The 20,558-nt window shown below is 37.6% G+C and overlaps 3 protein-coding genes across 3 annotated transcripts; 2 read left to right on the top strand and 1 right to left on the bottom strand.

Moving 5' to 3' along the window:
* The first annotated feature begins 1,173 nt into the window (after positions 1 to 1,173).
* nmbb (neuromedin Bb) lies at positions 1,174 to 2,327 on the top strand. Its single transcript, XM_035652343.1, has 3 exons — positions 1,174 to 1,518; positions 1,737 to 1,924; positions 2,025 to 2,327. The coding sequence occupies exons 1-3, from the start codon at positions 1,281 to 1,283 to the stop codon at positions 2,076 to 2,078; spliced, it is 480 nt and encodes a 159-aa protein (XP_035508236.1). The 5' UTR covers positions 1,174 to 1,280; the 3' UTR covers positions 2,079 to 2,327.
* A 4,420-nt stretch (positions 2,328 to 6,747) lies between these two features.
* On the top strand, positions 6,748 to 11,507 carry tspan3b (tetraspanin 3b). The gene is made up of 7 exons (XM_035652470.1): positions 6,748 to 6,911; positions 7,887 to 8,078; positions 8,234 to 8,308; positions 8,730 to 8,831; positions 8,937 to 9,089; positions 9,277 to 9,360; positions 10,355 to 11,507. Exons 1-7 carry the CDS (start codon positions 6,849 to 6,851, stop codon positions 10,445 to 10,447), a joined length of 762 nt encoding a protein of 253 aa, XP_035508363.1. The 5' UTR covers positions 6,748 to 6,848; the 3' UTR covers positions 10,448 to 11,507.
* On the bottom strand, positions 11,504 to 19,843 carry pstpip1b (proline-serine-threonine phosphatase interacting protein 1b). The gene is made up of 15 exons (XM_035652469.1): positions 19,670 to 19,843; positions 18,909 to 19,009; positions 18,014 to 18,088; positions 17,357 to 17,391; positions 17,129 to 17,235; positions 16,578 to 16,640; positions 16,342 to 16,431; positions 15,854 to 15,899; positions 15,529 to 15,608; positions 15,018 to 15,116; positions 14,384 to 14,480; positions 14,053 to 14,146; positions 13,668 to 13,756; positions 13,058 to 13,179; positions 11,504 to 12,878 (listed from the first exon to the last, which is right to left on the bottom strand). Exons 1-15 carry the CDS (start codon positions 19,700 to 19,702, stop codon positions 12,747 to 12,749), a joined length of 1,263 nt encoding a protein of 420 aa, XP_035508362.1. The 5' UTR covers positions 19,703 to 19,843; the 3' UTR covers positions 11,504 to 12,746.
* Between the last annotated feature and the right edge of the window lie 715 nt (positions 19,844 to 20,558).

Here is a 20,558-nt window from a genome sequence, read left to right as displayed (position 1 = left end):
AATATCCTTCAGTGCTCATGATTGGGCATGAGAAATCACACGAGGATTAGGAAATTAAGCTGATCTGACTTAAAGCAGTCTCATTTAAAACGTAACTGTTTTTCAGTTCAACTTTGCATAGTTTTGTTATTGGTACGGCGTCAGATTTGGAATGAGTATAAGCCTCTACATGGCGAGGCCCTGAGGGAACAAAGCAGCATCAGGTATTGTGGTATAATTGTGGCCCTTGTTCTGTGAATCAGTTGTTTTGATCGTAAGATGCAAATATATATAGAGCAATTCTGTTCCATAAAACCATAGTTGTCCCTGTTCATCTAATCTGTGAATTTAGTGAGAGTGATGGTCAGACAGTCTTCTAATTGGACTGACATTCAGCTATGCAGAGAGTCTGTAATCACAAGTATGTGTGTGTGAATGCCAAAGGTTATGAAAAGAGCAAGATACAAGCTGCAGCCCTTCCACTAAACTTGCAACTTTAGCACCCTGAAGTGACAAAGAGGCAGTCTGTCTTATCAGGTCTAAATTAGCAGAGAGAACCAGCAGGTTCTCCTGTCCTCAGAGGACTGATGGTGATCACAGCAGCATGCTGCAACTGGCCAAATGTCATGTTGCTCATTGTAAAGGGGCCCGACATGGCCCTGAGAGCAGGCGGGGGTAGAGGGACCTGGGCAGAAAATTATATGTGTTGCTCTATAAGCATTAGCTATCACCCCTGCTATTTTGCTATTGGATCTGGTCACACAATTTACACCAACAGTGCACGACCACCAATAAATTATTTAAGTATTTACCAGTTTATGGAGCTTGAATTAATGGTTGCAATGTTGTGCTATATGGTATTTTATTGGTTTAATATGAACTATAAGAGCATGATGAATGTATTTGAGGAAATTTCCCTCAAAGAAGTATAAATATATGGCTGTTTTTTGCAGGTTACCTTTACCACGTAGTCCTCCCAAAAAACTTCTAAAACAAAATGCCAGCTTCTACCAGGAGAAAATAAAATAAAACTATTATTAATCAGCCCCTACTGAACATTAGCGCGCTTGTTGATGCTCATCTAGTTGGGACGCAGAGGAGACTGTTCTGTAGCAAACATTTGCCTCTGTCCTGAGTTAAAGATGAATCGTGCGCTGCGTAAAAGACGCACAGCCAGAGGCGCGGTCCAACGAAACCATGACAAAGACTGAGTACATTTTCTATTTATGCAGCTGGCTGAGTAAAAAGTACACGCAACATACACAGAGCCCACCCCGACCAGGAGTGCCTATAAAAGCAGGATGCGTCTGAGCAATCCAACAGGAGACGGTTGGAAATTTGCGCCTTGGAGGACAGTTCGCCACTGCGTTGAGATGAGAGGGTTTACACTGAATAATGTTTGCCAGTGTGGCTTATTTACTTATCTTGTCTTCTTTTCTTTCATGTCTTTTACCGCTGCGGTCAGTTTCGACCTGACTGAGCTTAGGAATAAAGTTGCAAAAATTAAAGTGAATCCAAGAGGCAATCTTTGGGCTACAGGTAAGAATCATCGTCTGGTCTAACAGCTTTGGACCAATCGGCCATGTTCGCATTGGATGGAATCTAATGAGTCTAATTTCGTATATGTTTGAACATGTTTTAAATTTCTTTTCACATGATCACATTTTCTGCCTCTAACGATGTTGAATTTGTCATGTTCCTGAAAGGTTTTTCCCTCCTCCAGGTCTTAGTTTAAAGCGTTTTCTTTGATTTGACAGGACACTTCATGGGCAAGAAGAGCGTGATGGATACCCCTCTGCTGCCTTCAGCTGAGGGGCAGGGTGTTGATGCGCTGGAAGTCACCTTGCCTGCGGAGCAGAGCGCTCTCGGGGAGCTTTTCCAAGAGTTCCTGCGAATGGCGTTGCAGGCGCAGGTGGATACACAAGAGAGCCGCTCGAAACATCAGGTGAGTACCTCTGATGTTCAATCGTCAAACGTTTTTTTACGACCTGAAATGACTGAAATTATAGATTTTGTGACTGACTTGGATGTGTACTCTGTTTCAGGAGGGGGACTTGTTGATGAAGATTTTAGAAAGCTACATCCAAAGCAGAAAGTGATACAGAGAGGATCGAAGTCTGGCACGCATGAACACGGATTCCGGGTCATCTGGCTTCATGGGTTATAATAAATAAATTAGACACAGTCTACAGTCTCCTGCTCATCATGATTGTAATTTACTGTAACTGTTATACTTAGCATACAGCTCATGTGCCATTTGCAATACACGTATGGTTTTTTTTTGTTTTGATGATGATATTTCACATTGTCTTGTTGTTCAAAGTTATTTATATTAAATAAAATAATTATTTGCACTGCTGTGACTTTGGCGGATCAATTATGGCATTTTGATAGATCATGGTTGGATTTTCTGAGATCATGTCCCAGTTAACATCAGCACACATACTGATATATATACGGAAATACTGATCACTTCATTATGGCTGATATGCCACTGAATGGACAACACAGGAAAGAGAATTGAACATGGCAATGTCTTGACGGCCCTTTAGTGAGAAATGTGACTAATTTTTTGCTTTTATTTAAAATAAAATATATGTTTATAAATCTATATATCATAAAATAAACAGGGGACAGAAAAGTTTTTCTAATTCAAATTATATGTTGGTCCAGGCTTTAGGCTACAGTTTGAAAACCTTACTACTGAGTTTGCCCCTTTCTGCTTTCCTCTACAGGGGTCTGCTACATGTAACCTTCACAGACCTTATTTATAGGCCCAACACTAACATCTGATTGTTCAGCATGAGTAAGATTTTTTCCCCCGCTTTTGTGCTAAAGGTATTTTCTAAAATAACACTTATATAAATACAAAAGTAGGCAGCTTATATAAATCACATATTCTAGTTTCCTGAATATTTTTACATGAACTCAATATTATCTTTCGTGTTTTTCCGGTCCTTTGCATAAAGGGATGATCTGTTCTCTCAATCAATAGCGGTGAAGTGAGATGGCCCATTCTTTGCCTTGGGCTAATCTTTTGTAGGTAATGGTTAGGGTATGTCAATATCTCTCCCACAATGCCCTGCCTGTTGTTTTATGTCATTTTCATGGTAAGGAATATGCTCCCTGTCCAAAGTAGTGAGTGGTGGGAGGAAATATAGAATCCACTGTTCAGGTGAGACAGATGAGAGTTGTATCAGTCTATCTGGTTAACGCCACAATTTTGGCCCAATAAGTGACTCATAAAAAAGATTGCACTTTGAATAAAGAACACACACAGTTGTCAGTTTATGAGATACAGCGAACCAAAACTTATGTAATCTAAAACAACAGTCCTGCCATAAAACCTCCTCTAATGGAGGTTATAATGTTCAGTTTGTGTTGATTCAACTTTATGGTCCTTTGTGTTGCTGTTGAATTGTATTGCTATACTGAGAGGTGTTTCTAATATTTTGTCTACCCTTATTGAGGTCATCACAGTTACCCCAAATAGGTGACAACTTCATCCTGTTGTAATGGACTGCAAGGTGTACCTGTATGCTCTCAATAAATAAGGAGGACAAAGATGTTTTGTTTTTTTCTCCATAAACACACGTTTTAAGCTATCATTATTTTTGCCAAACAACACTGAGATCCAGAAAGGTGCAGAACATTGTACATAAGTAGGTTAGTAGGCTGGAAAATTGGTTACAAAATTGGAAAAAATAAGCCTGCTCAATAGGTTACAGGAAATTTTTAAGTGCCTGAAGAAAAGCAGTCAAACTCGCATTCAAAACTTTGATGACGAGAGTAAATAGCTTATAAAAGTGTGTTCCTTTTTGTTAAAATTTGGAAAAAACTGTTCTTCAGTCTTTGCAATGAATTTTTTTAAGAACTAAAATTCAGGACAATATATTGTATAGTAATGGGTCATCCATAGCTTATTATTTTTTACTGATAGCTGACACAGGTGCAGTCTGTATTTGAATGTTGAAGAGAAATTTAATCTTCAAACACTGTATCTTTAATTAATTTGAAATGTCAGGCCACTGCATGTTAAAAAAATGCACTCAATGTGTTGCTACAATAATTATTAATGTGTGTGTATGTGTGTGTGTATGAGAGAATAACTGTCCTCCCATGGTTTAAAATTGCAGATCCAAACATGTTGCAGAGTGTTAACTGCTGAGGAAGGCGATGTCTCCACACAATTTGAGCGTGCAGATCTCCCATGACATATTCTTCCTCACTGCTGAGGGAATGAGAGATTCAATTTAGCATCACTGCGCTCTCTGTTTACTTTGAATTTTTGCTCACATACAGTAAATGCGTCCTTTATGCTCAGATTATGCTCAGATGTATCTAATAATTCTTTGTTTTTTCGACCTACACAAATTAACAGCTCTGCGTCTTTAAATTCACAGGAGAGCTGATCCTTGCCAAAGACAAGACCATTGTAAATTTTAATTCCTGGAAAAGAAAATCCTATCCCTGCACTGATATGATTTTATTAATTTCTTTTTTTTTGTTTTGTTGGTGGTGAAAGTCATTATAATGTATTCCCCAAAATAAATCTCAGACAGCTGAGTTAGATTAAGAGTTTAATCTTTGAGGCTTTGAGGTGTGAAATGTGAAAAATAATATCAAAAAGATGCAACCAACTTTTAGTATATTGCCAATACAATGAATTCTATCCAATAATTACCCAATATTGGTAATGGCTACAATTTGGTATTTATGAATGGTCATTTAAGGGAACACTAAACCTTTTGCTGTGATGGGATTTCAAATAAATCTAATGAAATGTTCATGTGTGTGTAGTATATAGCATATAGTAGCAAGTTGGGCAAATCAAGTAATTCCAATCAACATACAGCAATACAACAGAAGACCATGAGAACTAAATCGGTTATATTCAGCATGGGGGAATTAGTTACACCAAATTACGCTAAATAAAACCATTCATCAGACACCATAGACGTTAGCAAGTGTATAGATTTCTTCATTTTGAATAGGTTGAATTAGATTTAATATTGGTGTTTTTATTTTCTTACATCAGTGACACTGATATTGGCCATCTGGCTTTTTTAGGATTTAAGTCTTCTAATGTTTTAGTAGATTCAATGTCATCCAAATCATTGCCTCCTGCTGTGTGACAAATTTGATCAGTAATTTGCTAAAACAAGATTTACGGGATTTCATTTGTTTCCATGAGGGTGTTCCTTGGACAGCTTTGTTGTTCACTAATTAAAGCTTTGGTTGTAAATGGGTTTCACATGTCATGTAAGGGCAAATCACTCAATTTACCATACAAATAGGAATCTCTTGTCTTGGTTATGCCAATTTATGATAGATTTTCAGTTTTGTCACCACATTGAACTGAATAAAAGAAATTTGAACTCATATAAAAATAAATGTCATGTTTTTCATTTGGCATGTAAAAGAGGAGCAAAATGTGTAAACTCAACCAAACACTTCAGCTTTTTCATTAACTAAAACCAACAAGTGAAACCATACTCTGGACTATGTACCATGATATTAACCAAACAACTTTTCATAGCATATGGTGTCGAAAGCTGTGATTTTCATAGGCTATGTACAAACTTTAACACAGCCGCTGACGTATTTGGTGGAAGGTAACCGGTTGGGAGCATATAAACCAAAGTCATAGTCGTACTGTATGTTTATGCCACTGGGACTTTTGATATCCAGTCTTTATCTCCCTGCATATCTGCTTGTTTCTTTGTTTTGTATTGTTCTGTTTTAATAATGACTCAATTTCTAGCCAACAGCAAGCCTTGTTGCATAATTCACAATGTGGATGTATGTTGTGTCAACAGTAGTAGCCTTGGATTCTTCTTGAATTTGTAAGTGCTCAGTCTTGCTCGGTTTGAACACCAAAAGCTGACAGAGACAAATATGGCAAGTTTTAACTCAATAAAATGAAGGCTTTAAGGCACTCATTTTCAACTGAGTAATCAATCCTGCCACCATAGGAGACAAACAAGTCTCATAGGTTTAAATAAAATAGGGGCATATCACATGTGTCTCTTACATTCATATATTTTTGCCAAGGGACTATGTGGGTGAAGTGCATATATTATTACTTAATTCCAGTCTGAGACTTAAGATTTGAAAAATGCATATAGTCAGCATATGGTTGGGGGGTGTTAACTGTTTTCACCTGACACATCTTCCTCTTGCACATTGTATGCCAGTGGAAGTGTAAAACTAGCAATGCTACACTGCCACCCTCTGGCATAAACCCCCATACTAAACAGGAACACATCTCAATGCTGATGCTGCTGGTATGTTTTTTTTTAACAGGCTTACATTATGTGTTTAAAGGAGGGGCGCCATAACCGCAGAAAAAATGATAAAACACTGAAACGAATCTTTCAACCAGTTTCAAGAGATCATCACCAACAGCACCAAATGTACTTTGACCACATTCATCTCATTGCTTATGGCACATTGTATCCCAGTGTATTCATTTACATTCGTTCTGTGGTGTACAAGATATATGATGGTCTGTGGAACAAAGCGAGGATTTTGCATTGACTAACTGTTATAAATAATAAAGTCATTTACAAATTACCACTGGATACACTCGCTGCACTGTATGTATAATGTAATGTATGTTACATTGTTGCAGGGCTCCGTGCTCAGAAGTCCTCCATCACACTGTTTGTTTTGAATGGTGACGCCATTAGAGCACGTGATCATGTTTTTTTATTTTTTTGCGGCCATTTCATTGGTCGAGCCCAGAAGAATCTGCACAACGGGGCAGGACCACCGGAGCCATTTTATTATTATAACAGCAAAGGTGCAGGTGCATCAGTATTTTTTTTTTTTATAGTTACAGTTTTAATTTTAGAGCTAACGACACCATGGGGCAGTGCGGGATTACTTCATCCAAAACCGTTTTGGTTTTTCTCAATCTCATATTCTGGGTAAGAGAACGACATTGATGTTTGAACAATGTGCTGCATCCCAGTGAGGCCAGGGATGGACAGCATTAGCACGCTAGCGAACTGCGCCAGAGATACGTACCAGTCCGCGCTTCGGCGAAAGACGAGCTGCTTTTTTGAGCGAGATATTCACGGTCACAGTCGCTTTTGTCGAGGGCACTAAATGGAGAAACTAAAATGTGTGTGTCGGTAGCCACAGGGTGTCTGTCGGTAGCTGCCGCCCACAAGTTGTAGCCATGACGTTATGCAGCAGCAGCTGGCAGGTGCTGAAGCTGCTGCTGGGTTAACCTGCAGTGCTGTCTGAGACTGTATCATTAAACTAACACATTAACTGGCTTGCATTAAGATAAACAATAATTGGAAAGACGAACAGAGCTCTAAATGGTTTATCTTATAATAGACAATGTGTCCCCAGGATGTCTGAATAATGAATAATCTTTGTCTTTGAAATGTGTCTTTGTTAATGTAAGGAATTGGGCATCAGTTTCTAAAAATATATGGTTACCAAGTTCTTTATCTTCTACCTTTATACTCAGATTTACTTTATTAGCATGGATATAGTTAAATAAAGTATTGATAAAACAGGCTGGTTTACAATGCAAGTATAATCATTTTGAATGTTACAAAATCCCTTTTTTGTTGTTTTTTCAAAATCCTACAGTACACAAAACTGCAGTATATACAGTATTGTACACAGCTGTGTGCACATACATACAGCATACACTATGATGCACTACCCAACTGAATCAATGTACTACAAAGTATATTATAAGAATGAAAAGCAAATAATGTGAAACTAAATAGAAGAAAGAATATGCATTATCACAAATAGTTTAACAATTATCATGTTAAACCCATAGAAGAAAACAGATACATATAGAATGAAAAAGCATAAATATAGGAGGCAGATTCTCTTTCTTTGTTTCTGACTCCTGTCTATTCTGTTTCTCTCTGCAGGCTGCAGCTGGAATTTTATGCTACATTGGAGCCTATGTGTTCATCACATATGACGACTATGATCACTTCTTTGAAGACGTGTACACTTTGATTCCTGCTATCATAATAATAGCAGTTGGGACTCTTCTCTTCATCATCGGCCTGATTGGCTGCTGTGCAACAATACGTGAAAGCTCTTGTGGTCTGGCAACTGTGAGTGTAGACTACTTTGAGGAGGAATATACATGCAACAGAATAAACAGCATAAGATTTCGGAAAATGTTCAGTCACTGGCACTGAAAGTCATTTTATTTCTAACTTACCCTACTAGTGCGCCTCTAAACAATGTATCTTTGTTGTCATTTCAGTTTGCTGCCATCCTCCTGCTGGTATTTGTAACAGAGTGTGTGGTGGTGGTGCTTGGCTACATATACAGGGCAAAGGTAAACACTGTCTCTTTGTCACTAAATAAGTATTCTGTAAAAGCTGATCATCCCTTTATCTTGTACAATATAGGAGATTTATAGTCAGATGATCTTACATTTTGCAAATATATATTTTGTGATATTGTATTTTGTGCATCTGCTTTAATGTGTTTGCTCCAGGTGGAAGATGTGATGGATATAGTTTATAGAGTTGACATGATGCATACAAATATTGTCTCAAAATTTCCTTTGCTGCAATTAATTAATATTAATTTGTATGTGTGTAAATGTGTTTCCTATGTTCCTAAGAGTGTTGCCTACGGGACTACGTTGTAAATACATTTTTATGATAATGTAAAAACAGTCCCTTTAGAGATAACAGATAAAAAGGTGTAGTCACTGAACAGGGATAGTAACAGCTGCTGTGTCCTTGTTTCAGGTAGAAGATGAAGTGAATCACTCCATCCAGAAGGTTTACAACGAATACAATGGCACTAACACTGATGCTCCCAGCCGTGCTATTGACTATGTGCAGAGGCAGGTGAGAAGAAAAGTCTTTTTTTTTTTTGATTTTGAATTTCAAATTGTACTCTTAACTGCAGACTCTGCAGATTTTTCCTCGCGTTCTTCTCTATTCTCCTGTTAGCTTCACTGCTGCGGCATTCACAACTACTCTGACTGGAGGAACACACGCTGGTTTAAAGAATCAAAGAACAACAGTGTCCCAGTCAGCTGCTGTCAGCCCAGCATCAGTAACTGTACCGGCACTCTCACTCGACCAGCAGACCTCTACCAAGAGGTATGCTCAAGTGCTAACACTGGCTAAAACCACAGAACAAAGTTTAAGTTATCGATTCATCTTTTTCTTTTTTTGTGGCCCAAAGAGACGTAACATTTCAAAAGGTTCTCTGAGATTTTTACCTGTGGATTAGGAGTGGTTGTTATGCCTTTTAAACTCTTTTAATGTCATTTATTTTCTGCCTTAGGGTTGTGAAGCTCTTGTTGTGAAGAAGTTAAAGGAGATCATGATGTATGTCATATGGGCTGCACTCACTTTTGCATCTATACAGGTAAGGAGGACAAAGATTGAAAAGTGACATTATCAGCAGCGTAAATAGAACAAATATGTGTTTTTAGTGGAGTCGATCAGTGCAAGCAACATGAGCGGTCAGGAATCCAAGCCACTTATTTGGAAGTGAATACAAAGGTAAACATTGAAACAAAAACCAAAATGATCTGTTGTAGATGGCTATTAGATTTGCAGAGCTATTTCCTGGTTTCTTTCGGACCTACTGCTGTTTACTGTAGTTGTGTATGCACATCATTTATGGTTCAATGGACATTTTCTCACAACATCAGCTATAAGTAATCTTACAGTTGACAGTTCATTACCATGGCCTGTCGTGACAAAAATGGTGTGAAAATTTTAGCAGTATGTACTACGGTGGCTGTGAAACCCGCAAACAAAATGTGAAAAGCCCTATCTACAGTCAGTGTTTGGTTTGTCTGTTCTGGGCTATTGTAGAAACACAGACTGCAGCCAGTAAAAGTAGTTAACACTGAGTTTGATTAATCCACAAGAAACTGCTGCCTCACTGCAAAAATATTCTTATTATATAACTATATTTAAATCAAGTCAAAAGCCTGTTTATTGGGAGCATAATTAAAGCTGCAATAATCTCTGCCTGCACAAACGGCAGCTCTGACCTAATTGTGTCAAAGAATCTCTACTGTGTTGAACAACTCAGCATGGTCGCTGCTGACTAGGAAACCCTGCTCCCAAAGCAGTGACAAAGACAGCATGGCCGATCACTTAATGTTACACTCAAACATACTCATTATAACACACCATCTGTCATGTATGTTTGAGGTTTAACATCATTTGCTTATACAGTGTGATTGCCCCATAGTAGCATAGTGACAAAAACAGATTGATCCACACGTTTAGGATATTTGATTGGAATTGGAAAATAACTGTTTTGTTCTTGCTTTTTGATTACACTAACGTTATTAGGGACTCAAATAACAGCTTTCTTTCCCCATTTCCTTGCTTTTTGCTTGCAGATGCTGGGCATGCTCTGTGCCTGCGTGGTGCTGTGCAGGAGGAGTCATGACCCAGCGTATGAGCTGCTAGTCACAACCAACAGCTATGCATGAAGGACGCAGCCACTCAAACAAAGCACTCAGAAAATCAAAAGGAGCGTCACCGGACATGTCCACAGTAGATTTCAGCTGTAGTTATATAAGCTCAAGCACACCTTGCACAATTCATGATAAAGTAGCAAACACTGAAGATGTGGTTTGGGTGAGGGCTTCAAGGGGGAAACCAGTTATTTATTGACATGCTTTGTAAGTTACTGTTACTTTACTGTTTTTTCTCTTACAAATACTGAAATATTTACAGAAGCCAAAGTTTTTTGGCGAATTGAAATTATTGATGTTGATGCAGTTTTTTTTTCTCCTTTTTAATTGTGGCTTCATAAAATTTGGGCTCATCTCCAGTGAGGATGATGAGAAGAAATTTGCAGCATGTGTGAAATTATGGTCAGGAGTATTGGAATGTATTTCTTTCTGTGCTAGTTTGCACTAGGACTGGAGCTCTGGAGATATTTCATGGTTGTTTAAATGAAAAAAATCTATGCTAAAAATAATATGTACATTATTCTTAAGAACTTGATTTGACCAGACTTTGTGAAAATGAAAAAACATTTTTACCATAGACAGAACAGATTCACTGTTTTTATCTCCGTCTACATTTTAGTTTGTGGAGCAGCTCTGTGTTTTGTCTCTCAAAGCCATGTTTGGTAGAAAGACTTCTTCATATTCACAAATATTCAGGCTGTGAATAATGTACATTCTGTTTTGGTGTGGATGTTCTTTCAATAGGCTTCATTAATGAGCCAATGCCAATACATAAATTGTCAATTAACCTTTTAGTCTCCAGTGCTATTAGGAGTATTATCAGTGTTACCTGAAGACTTGTGTATGTGTAGAATCGTTTTGTTACAGTCAGACAATTTCTCCTGTTTAGTTTGTTAGCTATAAACCCGCTATAAAAAAAATCATGACACATTATTTTCTACATTTTTGTGAAATTGTGCACTGTTTAAATATTTTTGAGCTGTTATGTTGACCCCTAGATATTTAGCTAGTGCCACCGAAAAAGAAACATTGCGCATAGACTGGAAATCAGGCAGGAGACAAATAAACTCATACATTTCAATGCGACTGTTTAATTAACATTACCCAAGTCAATACGTTACCAGTTAAAGCATACATATAATACATAAATTATTTGATATGAATATAAATCAGTCACATGAAACATTTTGATATAAACAAATGTTCCATCGGTTGACAGATATGTGATTTGTCTATTTTGATCTCCACTAGCTCCTACCACGTTAGTGGTAGGACTTCTATCCAGAAGTCACATGAAACACTGTATGGACAGCAGATATATCTTTTATCTTCCCCAGTAAACACTTACAAAAACATAAAGGAAATGACACATACAGAACCTGAGAGAAAAATACAAACCACAAGCTAATTCAACATACATCTTATTTCAGGTAAATTATTGGATCATCCTAATACACAGTTACACTCCTGATTTACACATGGCATATAATTTATAAGAACTTAGGAAGAGCAACAGTCCAAGGCCATTTCTGACACTTATTACCTCTGTTGTAGAGATAGGTACTCATCTACAAAATGGCTTACACCATACACATGTAACTCTTGATTTATCACAGCAAATACAGGGCTTAAGTCAACCAATCCAGTTACATTTTCTTAGCAATTGTGATCTGTGATCTGATGATCTGGAATTCAGTAATGCAGAACCTAGCTTTCACTAGTACAATACTAGTTCTACTATTACAGTAGCAGCAGACACAAATGTTGAAAATATTACATATTGATGAGAAATGTAATTGGAAGCCATTCTACACTCTATCCAAATCTGCAACACCAAATCATTCTTCAGTCCAATGAGAGAGTACTGTATGTACATAAAGAATGACCGCTGTACAACGTATGAGGTAGCAGGGTTACAATTGGTCTTTAATAAATATTATTTCCCCTGATCAATTCAGAAATCCTTTTGAAGAGTTTTACTCTGTAAATGAAAACCTCTCATAACGTTTGTAAATTGCTCAAATAACCTAAACTACAACCTAAAGGACACTAGATTTTTAAATTAGGTTGAACAAGTTTGAACATCAGTTTGACTGTTGCATTGTATAGAAAGCCTGACGGTGCTGTGTGTGTGAGAGAGAGAGAGAGTGTGTGTTTAAGGTGATGATGTGTCTTTACAAGTCTGATACAGGATGCATACTTGCCTGTATTTTTAAGCATATGCACATGCATGTGTTTCGGTGTGTGTGAGTATGTGTGTTGTCATTCTTGTGTGTATTTGTCTGTATTGTATTGTTTGTGTGTGCGTGTGTGTTCAGACTTTGCCCAGATAGTTTCCTGGTACCAGTCCACTCAGCCCGTTCTTCTCCACCATCCACCAGCCATCTTCTCCTTGTTCCATCACTCGGAGCACGTCCCCTCTACTGATAGACAATTCATCTGGTGCCTGACCAGTCAACATGAACAAAGATGACACATTTTAGTCACAGATGGGTGACATCAACAAGCCTCTCTCACTTAAATCTGTAAATTACTTTGTTAACATACTATTGACAACCCTTTCTTAGTATTGTAAAACTAAAATGTAATACATTTAAATTATAAGACTGTATTCATAGTGATCACCTGTGCAGCGTATTCATAAAGTGCAATGTAGCTGTTTTCATCAGATGGAACTGTGGCCACTGACGCTGCATACCGGAGGCCTAATAGGGGTGCATATCCTCCATCGGAAATCTCAGCTGAAGCTAGAATGATCGCAGGCAATTGCAAATACAAAATGTTAACTTCTTTGAGAAAAAGACTACAGAGATCAAAGAAAAAAGTAAATTTAATTCAACTAAAATATGGAATTGTAAGTGATGTTTCAGACATTTATTTATTGTTACAAAACAATGGATCCCATAAAGGATGGTTGGTTGAATAATAATGATGATGAAAAGATAAGATGTTTGACCCTCATTTTGTATACTTTTATTTCATTCAGTTCAGTTATAATGACTATATCATTACTATAAATTTATTTAAACATGTCTAGAGCACTTAAATCTCTTGTTTACTATTGTGGTTGCCAAAAGGTCAAGTATAAGATTATGCAAACACAATTTTAAGTATGTGAATTCTTATTCCAATAAGAAAAAAGATCCACTAGGAGCCTAAATAAGCTGAAATGCTAAAATGTTCATTACACCCCTTAAAGTGTAAGAAAGATTGAACGAGTGAATGCAGTACTTACACCCGCCAATAGATGTCAATGCTGATTGTGAGTTTTGCAGACTTTCCACACTGACGCTCACAGAACTTGGGAGTAAGAGATCAGAGCACCTGAGTGATACAGGTCAGGAGAGATATTTAGGATATATATAGTGGCTTCCAGAAATGTTCTGAAATAGGTCTAAATACCAGCAACACATTTGATTCTAATATGATTCTTTCATATTTGTTTTTTTGTAGTGGTCAAAAGAAAAAGAAGGTACTGAAGAAAGATGAGCAAGAGAAGCCAGCATTTTCTAACTGCCACAACAACCTGGCAGTATTCATGTATTAATAACTCTGGTAGTTTGTACAGTAACAATGCTGTCTCCTCCTGCTTCCTCCTTCAAAGGTGGATTGTGTCAGACCTCCTCATCATGTCATCTCCTCCTGCGAAATGAGCTTGGCCATTGCTGTCCCCTGACATCTCAGTCTGGTAGCAGCTCTCAAACTGTATGGGCTCTGTAAGGGGAAAAGGGAAGCTGCTCATTTGAGAAGTGAGATCAAGTGTTGCTTTCCGCCTGCGTGTCCAGCATTAAAAGTGGAGTAGCTCTCTAAATCCAGTTCATTTGTAACAGCGCTTTTCTCACTTCTCAAGTTTGTAGTTTTTGCTCAAGGAAATGTTGAGTAGCAGTATTATATCCTATTATGTAGTAGTATCTGATTATGCCAAATGCCTGGTCCACAATGACAGCTCACCTGGAGGCCTCGTTCCCGTGCCTTTCATCTCTATGAAACAGTTGTTGTCTGTCGTGATGTCACACTGTTCCAGTACCTTCCTCACTTCCTCGTAAAACTGTTTTGAAAACAGGAGGCAATTTCTTTGAAATCAGAGCTGTGCACTGTTCCCGTATGTACTCAACATTTCAACTATGCACACATACATTCTGTGGTTAGAGACTTTCATTTCAAGTGCAGTAATCCATGCTAAAAATGAATGAGAAAGAAAATTGGCATGTTTTAGGGTGCTTTGGGTAAACCATCCACAGAACAGGTGGCAGAATGTGCAGTTTGCTCTTGCAAAAAATGATGAAGGTCTACTACCAGAACGTTGCAGACAGTATGCAGGAATTTATCTTTTCTACTTTTGGATACTCATCCCACTCCTACACACCTGCCTTGTGAAAAAGGTGTGCGGATTGTTTGTGTCTAAAGTCATTGGACTAAAATTTGGCCAAAACTTCAATAAAAACCCAAATAGTGCTCTAGCCAAACTTACTTGTGTGGTGATAAATTGCTACAAAATCTTATTTGTACATACGTTTTTAACCTATACCTGAAACCAAGCATTTAATTGAGAAATAATTCATATATAAAGAAAAAGTAAGCTCACCTCATCATCTTTGACACACTGCATGGAGAAATGATTGCAGTGATCCCAGAGAGCATACCTGAGCATGCTGATGCGATCTCCCTCCAGTTGCTGGAACACCTGAGAAACATACACACCACTGGTTTCTATTGTCAACTAATATCAGTAACTTAATATCTGTAGAGACTTGATTCTTTTCTCTATCTTTGTTTTCCCTCACACTTAAACATGTTATACTGCATTACTACACACTGACTGTATCATCTGAATGTGAGCACGAGCTGACATGCCAATTGTAATTGACCATGTAAAAACTTGTAACGGAACTTAACTTGATATGACTATGATAAAGTTACTGCATGATTGTGACTTTGATGTTCCATTTTTATACATGCTCTATATAAGACAAAATACGTTTCCTTTGGTTAGTGGTAGGAGGGCATTGCGAGAGGATGCGAAGTGTCTGTAGTTTGAAGTCCCTGTTTTGTTGTTAATATGGTACAGAGCAGGGCAGGTAACAGGAACACGGTACCTCACATGTGCTTTTGTGTGTTTCTTCATAGTCCTGGCGAACACTTTCTAGCTGAACAACATTGGTTTGGTACAGCTTCTCTGTGAGAGAGAGTGTCATTGTAGATGGTTATAATTAGAAAGAAAACCCAGCAATGAACACATGTAATATGTAAAACTTTCTCCGGTCTCATTCAAGATACACTGCAATACTTTGCATAAAGTATTCTCGAAACGTTGACAATCAGTGGTAGCTGTGTTGAGAAATGTCACAAATACGCTAAAATAGAAAGGTACGCAGGTTAAAAATAGAAATGATAGAGATGAAACGTGATTCTGGGTGATACCTGCATCTTTGGCGGCCTGTCTGCATTGCTTGGCCCTGTGACGAACCTGTGAAATAAATATTACACAGGAAGCGACATGCATGCAAGATCACAAACTGTAGAGACTTCATCACATTAAGATCTCATCATCATGTCACTGAGAGGCCAAAACATGTTAGAAATGTCGGAAATGTTATGCACCTTTCCCCCCTTTTCATTTGGGGAAATGCTACATGTAAATGTAAATGAACGTTCTTCAGTTCCTCCTTGCTAGACATAAAATAGTCAGAAAAGCGCAGAAAATTCACACCACTAATGTTTCCCAGCTATCAACTGAAAATGTGTGGTTTAAGAACAGAACTGAGGTGATGGTCATTTTTGCAGTGCAATGGGTTGCAAAGACAAAGTTCTAAATTAAATTCATTTAAAGTTAGTATTTGAATACCTTTAAACCACAGACCAGTCTGACATTAATTTTAATAGTGGGGTAGCTCATTTACTTATTGCACCTTGTCTGCGTTTTTTAATGTAACAGTCTTCTCAGCTCCCTGTTCTGCCTCGTCCGCCTCCCTGCACTTCAGCTCGTAGTTCTTCTTAGACTGTGACAAACAGAAACAGAAACCACAGAAGCTACAGAGTTGCACCGAGGACAGGAAGAGCAATGTAGTGTTTGCTGTTCATACCATTGGAGGCCATGGTCAGTATGCCATTAGATTAAATAACATCAGCTGGGCTGTTTTCCTACCTCCAAGGTCTTCTTGTACAGAGAAACCTTTTTCTTCTGTACCTTCTCCATGATGCTTTGAAACTATAAGTAGAAACAGAAAGTTCCAAATGAACAGATTTCATAATGTTTTCTTGATGTTGTATATCCTTTTGAGACCCACAGTTTCTTATAGGCTGTAGAAACTAAAGTTGAAACAAACAGAACCATGGATATGCTGAAATATGCTGCAACCTTTACTAATGACTAGAATATTGTAGGGATTTTAGTCGTCCAACTATTACTTGGCCATTACTTAGCTTTGGGAATAGTTATTACCTGCAACAGGATTTAAATGACCATATAGTTGAGTCAACATTTGTACAATTCACTGTCACCAAGACTGAACATACAGATAAGACTGTATTGCATTAAAGTCATTAAACAGGTGCACCTGTACAATCTGCAGACAGGTAGAGAAGAATCCTGTGCCTCAAACTAGAGTAAGCTATCAAACCTCATGTTCAGTCAAGCCCCACCTCCATATTTATTTACAATAAGTCAGTTGTTAAGCAACATAAATTGCACAGTACCTTCTTCCTCTGCTCTTTCTGCCGTTCTCTGAATGTCTCAATCTTTTTCACCTCCTCTTTCAATATATCAGAGAGCTGGATGTGAAAGTTCCCGATGTTCTCGATTTCTGCAGCCAAAAAAAAACCCAGTGATACACCAAAATTAAAAAAATAAATTAAAAATAATTTGACACTTTGGTTGGATTCATGTTTAATTCATTCATGTTCCAACTGACTGCAAGGACTTACGTGTTTTTAGTTGTTCAAAGGATGCTCTCAAGGTGCTGGAAAAACAATGCACGTTCAAGATCAGAGTTAGTTTAGTGACCATGTGCAGTTTTTTGTAGGTCACAAATAGGCAGATTATCTTTGCAAACTTAAAACAAAGATTTACCACCCAACACTGCCTAGAATCAGGTGTTTCTTTCTATTCCTTTTTAGGAACACAGTCACAAAGAAGCTCAGTACAACTTGACTGCAGGTTACTAAGCAGCTACAACAGAGCAGTCAAACTACAAAATGCCAAGGTCACTTTACTACCTCACTGGCATTTTCTGAAAGAGGGTATTGTGGCTCATTGTTTTTTTTTTTTTACCAGAGAACAGGAAACTGGCAACAGAAAATGACCTCCTGTATACTGAGACACACACACATACGCACAGAATCTCACAGACACAGGAAAGTATGTTTCCTTTAAAAAGAATGACTCATAGGTGCCATACTGGTGTTTTATTTTATTTTAGTTTTAACTATTCTATTTTAAACTCATCACATGGTCTTCCAACAAAATGAATACCAACTGGAGTTTAATGTTATATTTATTATACCCAGGGCACAGTATGTTTGTACAATACAAAATATTAACCTCGTAGCTTTCAGACTCTGAATGCCAATAGATGTATTTACCTGATCTCTATGTGTCCTCCAGCTTTGCGAGCAATAGTCACCAGTTCCTTTCCATACTTCTCCTCTGCTAATGCCCTGTGCAGTAATGAACAGACACCCAGCGTTTGTGTTTTAGTATTTAGTTGTAAAACTGAGCTATGATATATGTCCCAACAAAAAGGACACAATATGTACCACTGTGTTTTGTTTTTATATGCAGATACCATCTTTTGCACCTCTCACCCGGTTAAGATGGAAGCTTAAGAGGCTTTGTTTATTTGCATAACTCTCACCTTTAAGCCAGAGTGTCACCATTTAACATTTAATGTGCTGTTTGTTTGTGAGGTTACATCTTAAGGTTTACCTTATATCAGAATCTGCTATTATCATTTACTATATGTTCTTTATCTAGGTACAGTGGTGGAAGAAATACTGAAGGTCCTTTACTTAAGTAAAAGTAAAATGAAGTAAAAAGAAGTAAAAAGAATGTCGAAATTGTACTTGAGTAAATGTACAAGGTACACTAGGTCTAGGTAATCAGTGTCGGTGGTGCATGTATTTTTGCCTCACAAGAAGGAAATCAGCTAAACTGTTAATCTGTTAAACTGTCACATACTTTTCAACTAAATGATCACTAGGAATTCAATATTTCTTTAGGAAGTTCATTTAAAAATATTACAATCCAAGCCTTAGATTGCTGAGTGGTACAATTTAAACTAATGTTATAATACTGTTATAATAATGTTGTAATACAGTGGTTTTGTCATTCTGTGGTGAACTGGCCATTGCTGAAAAAAGGTATATTTACTTTTATATTCATCATGTGTCATGACTTTAATTACACTATTAATTACACTACAATCACTGAATTTTCCAAATCCCTAAGTTTGTTTCAGCTGCTGAAGGCTGACGCTACCTCATCTTTAAAAGCTCCTCCACATCTTTGCACATTTGCCTTCCATCCCGTAACCTTTGGATCACAGTGTCATACCCGGCATGACAAGTGAATTCGGACCCCTGTATTGAGAAGAAAAACAGAGAATACTGCAATCAACGGCATTGCTCAACAACTATTGCAACATGTCCTTGAGTCAATCCGGCACTCACTATGTGGTAAAAAATGCAGAACTAGCACTGAGCAGAAATAGTACTGTATGACATGGCAACATAAGTACTTCATCAAACTGCCTCTTAGTAGAGTAGTTCGTCAAATAAGGGAAAAGGCAAGTGGCGGTTTGACTTTGACTAGTAGTGGGATTTATGAACTGTACAACTCACCAATACTTTCTAAGTTAAGTGATACAAAATTGCCAGACCTAAAAACCAAACAGGTACATTCAAATTAATGTCAAATTTTGTTCTACAATTTGGAGTCATGCAGACACATTACTGGTCTATATATATTGTTGTTCAAAGTTTCAGTATTATGTAAGTGTGGGTTGACTGGAGATGACTGGTTAAGGTATAGTGTACAGCTTACCAGAGCCATTACAAGTGTTTTTTTTTTTCAGATACTTAAGATTATCTGTATTGAATAAATGAGATTGTAATTTTACTTACCACATGAATTTTACATAAAAAACCCTTAGATAGAATACTGTATGACAGTAAAGATACCAGTGATCTTTCAGTTTCTGACAACTTCAGCAAAGCACAAGACCTCAAAAGCAAACTTACCCAGAAAGCGTCTTTAAACATCAAAGGTGCCATCTCAGTTGATACTTCCTTGAACCTTGCTTTCCTCAGTATGAACTTCTCTTACAAAACTTAAGCGATCACCAACAATTTAAATAAAGTTGTGGTCATGGGACATTAGTAAACCGTGTTTAAAACCGTGAGTGGCTCAAACGTCAGTGAGTCATTTTGAATGAGGAAGAGCTTCTGTCCCATGATGTCACTGACCACAGTCAGCTCCGTCCATGTGTGTGACAGTATCTCTTTCAATTTCATCTGGTGGATAAGACTGAAGGTCGTTTTTAAAGGTTGTGTAAAGGTTTGTCAAAACACATAAGCAAGTAATTTATCCTTTAGATAATTTAGTGCAGGCTCTCTGTGTGTTTGATATAATCTGTTAGCTGCAGACGAAGAAATGGTCAGTTTGGTCATTCAGAATGAACAAGCTCAAACAGGCATACAGTATGGTTTCCTCACAGCGGTTTTAACTAGTTCCTGGCCTGCTACCCTCTTTTTCAAATTATTTTAAAACTTTACCAAAATTTTAACACATTAGAAATCCATTTTAATTAAATCAGTGCGAATCTTAGTAAAGCATGTACTGTATTGTAAATGTGGTGTTATCGCTTTATATTTACTGCACCTCAAAGTCAGTTATGTAAAGCACATTTTTCACACTATTTTTGTAGCTTGGTTGTTGCACACAGACGTTGTGATTCAATTGGTGTACATTTCTATGATGACCACAAGGGGGAGACACAGACCTTTCTAAAACATCTCAAACAAACCCAGTTTTTAAGTACTACATGGGATCAAACCCTCACATTGCATTGAGTCAGTAGTTCTTAAATCTCCACAGGGGGTCGGAGATAAAATCCCAGATCTTTCAATC

Source organism: Morone saxatilis, unplaced genomic scaffold, assembly GCF_004916995.1.
Source record: "Morone saxatilis isolate NCDOM2014 unplaced genomic scaffold, NCSU_SB_2.0 Contig11, whole genome shotgun sequence".
Taxonomy (NCBI): Eukaryota; Metazoa; Chordata; class Actinopteri; family Moronidae; genus Morone; species Morone saxatilis.
The sequence above is the reverse complement of the archived record's forward strand: the minus strand, read 5'-3'. Positions and strand labels throughout refer to the sequence as shown.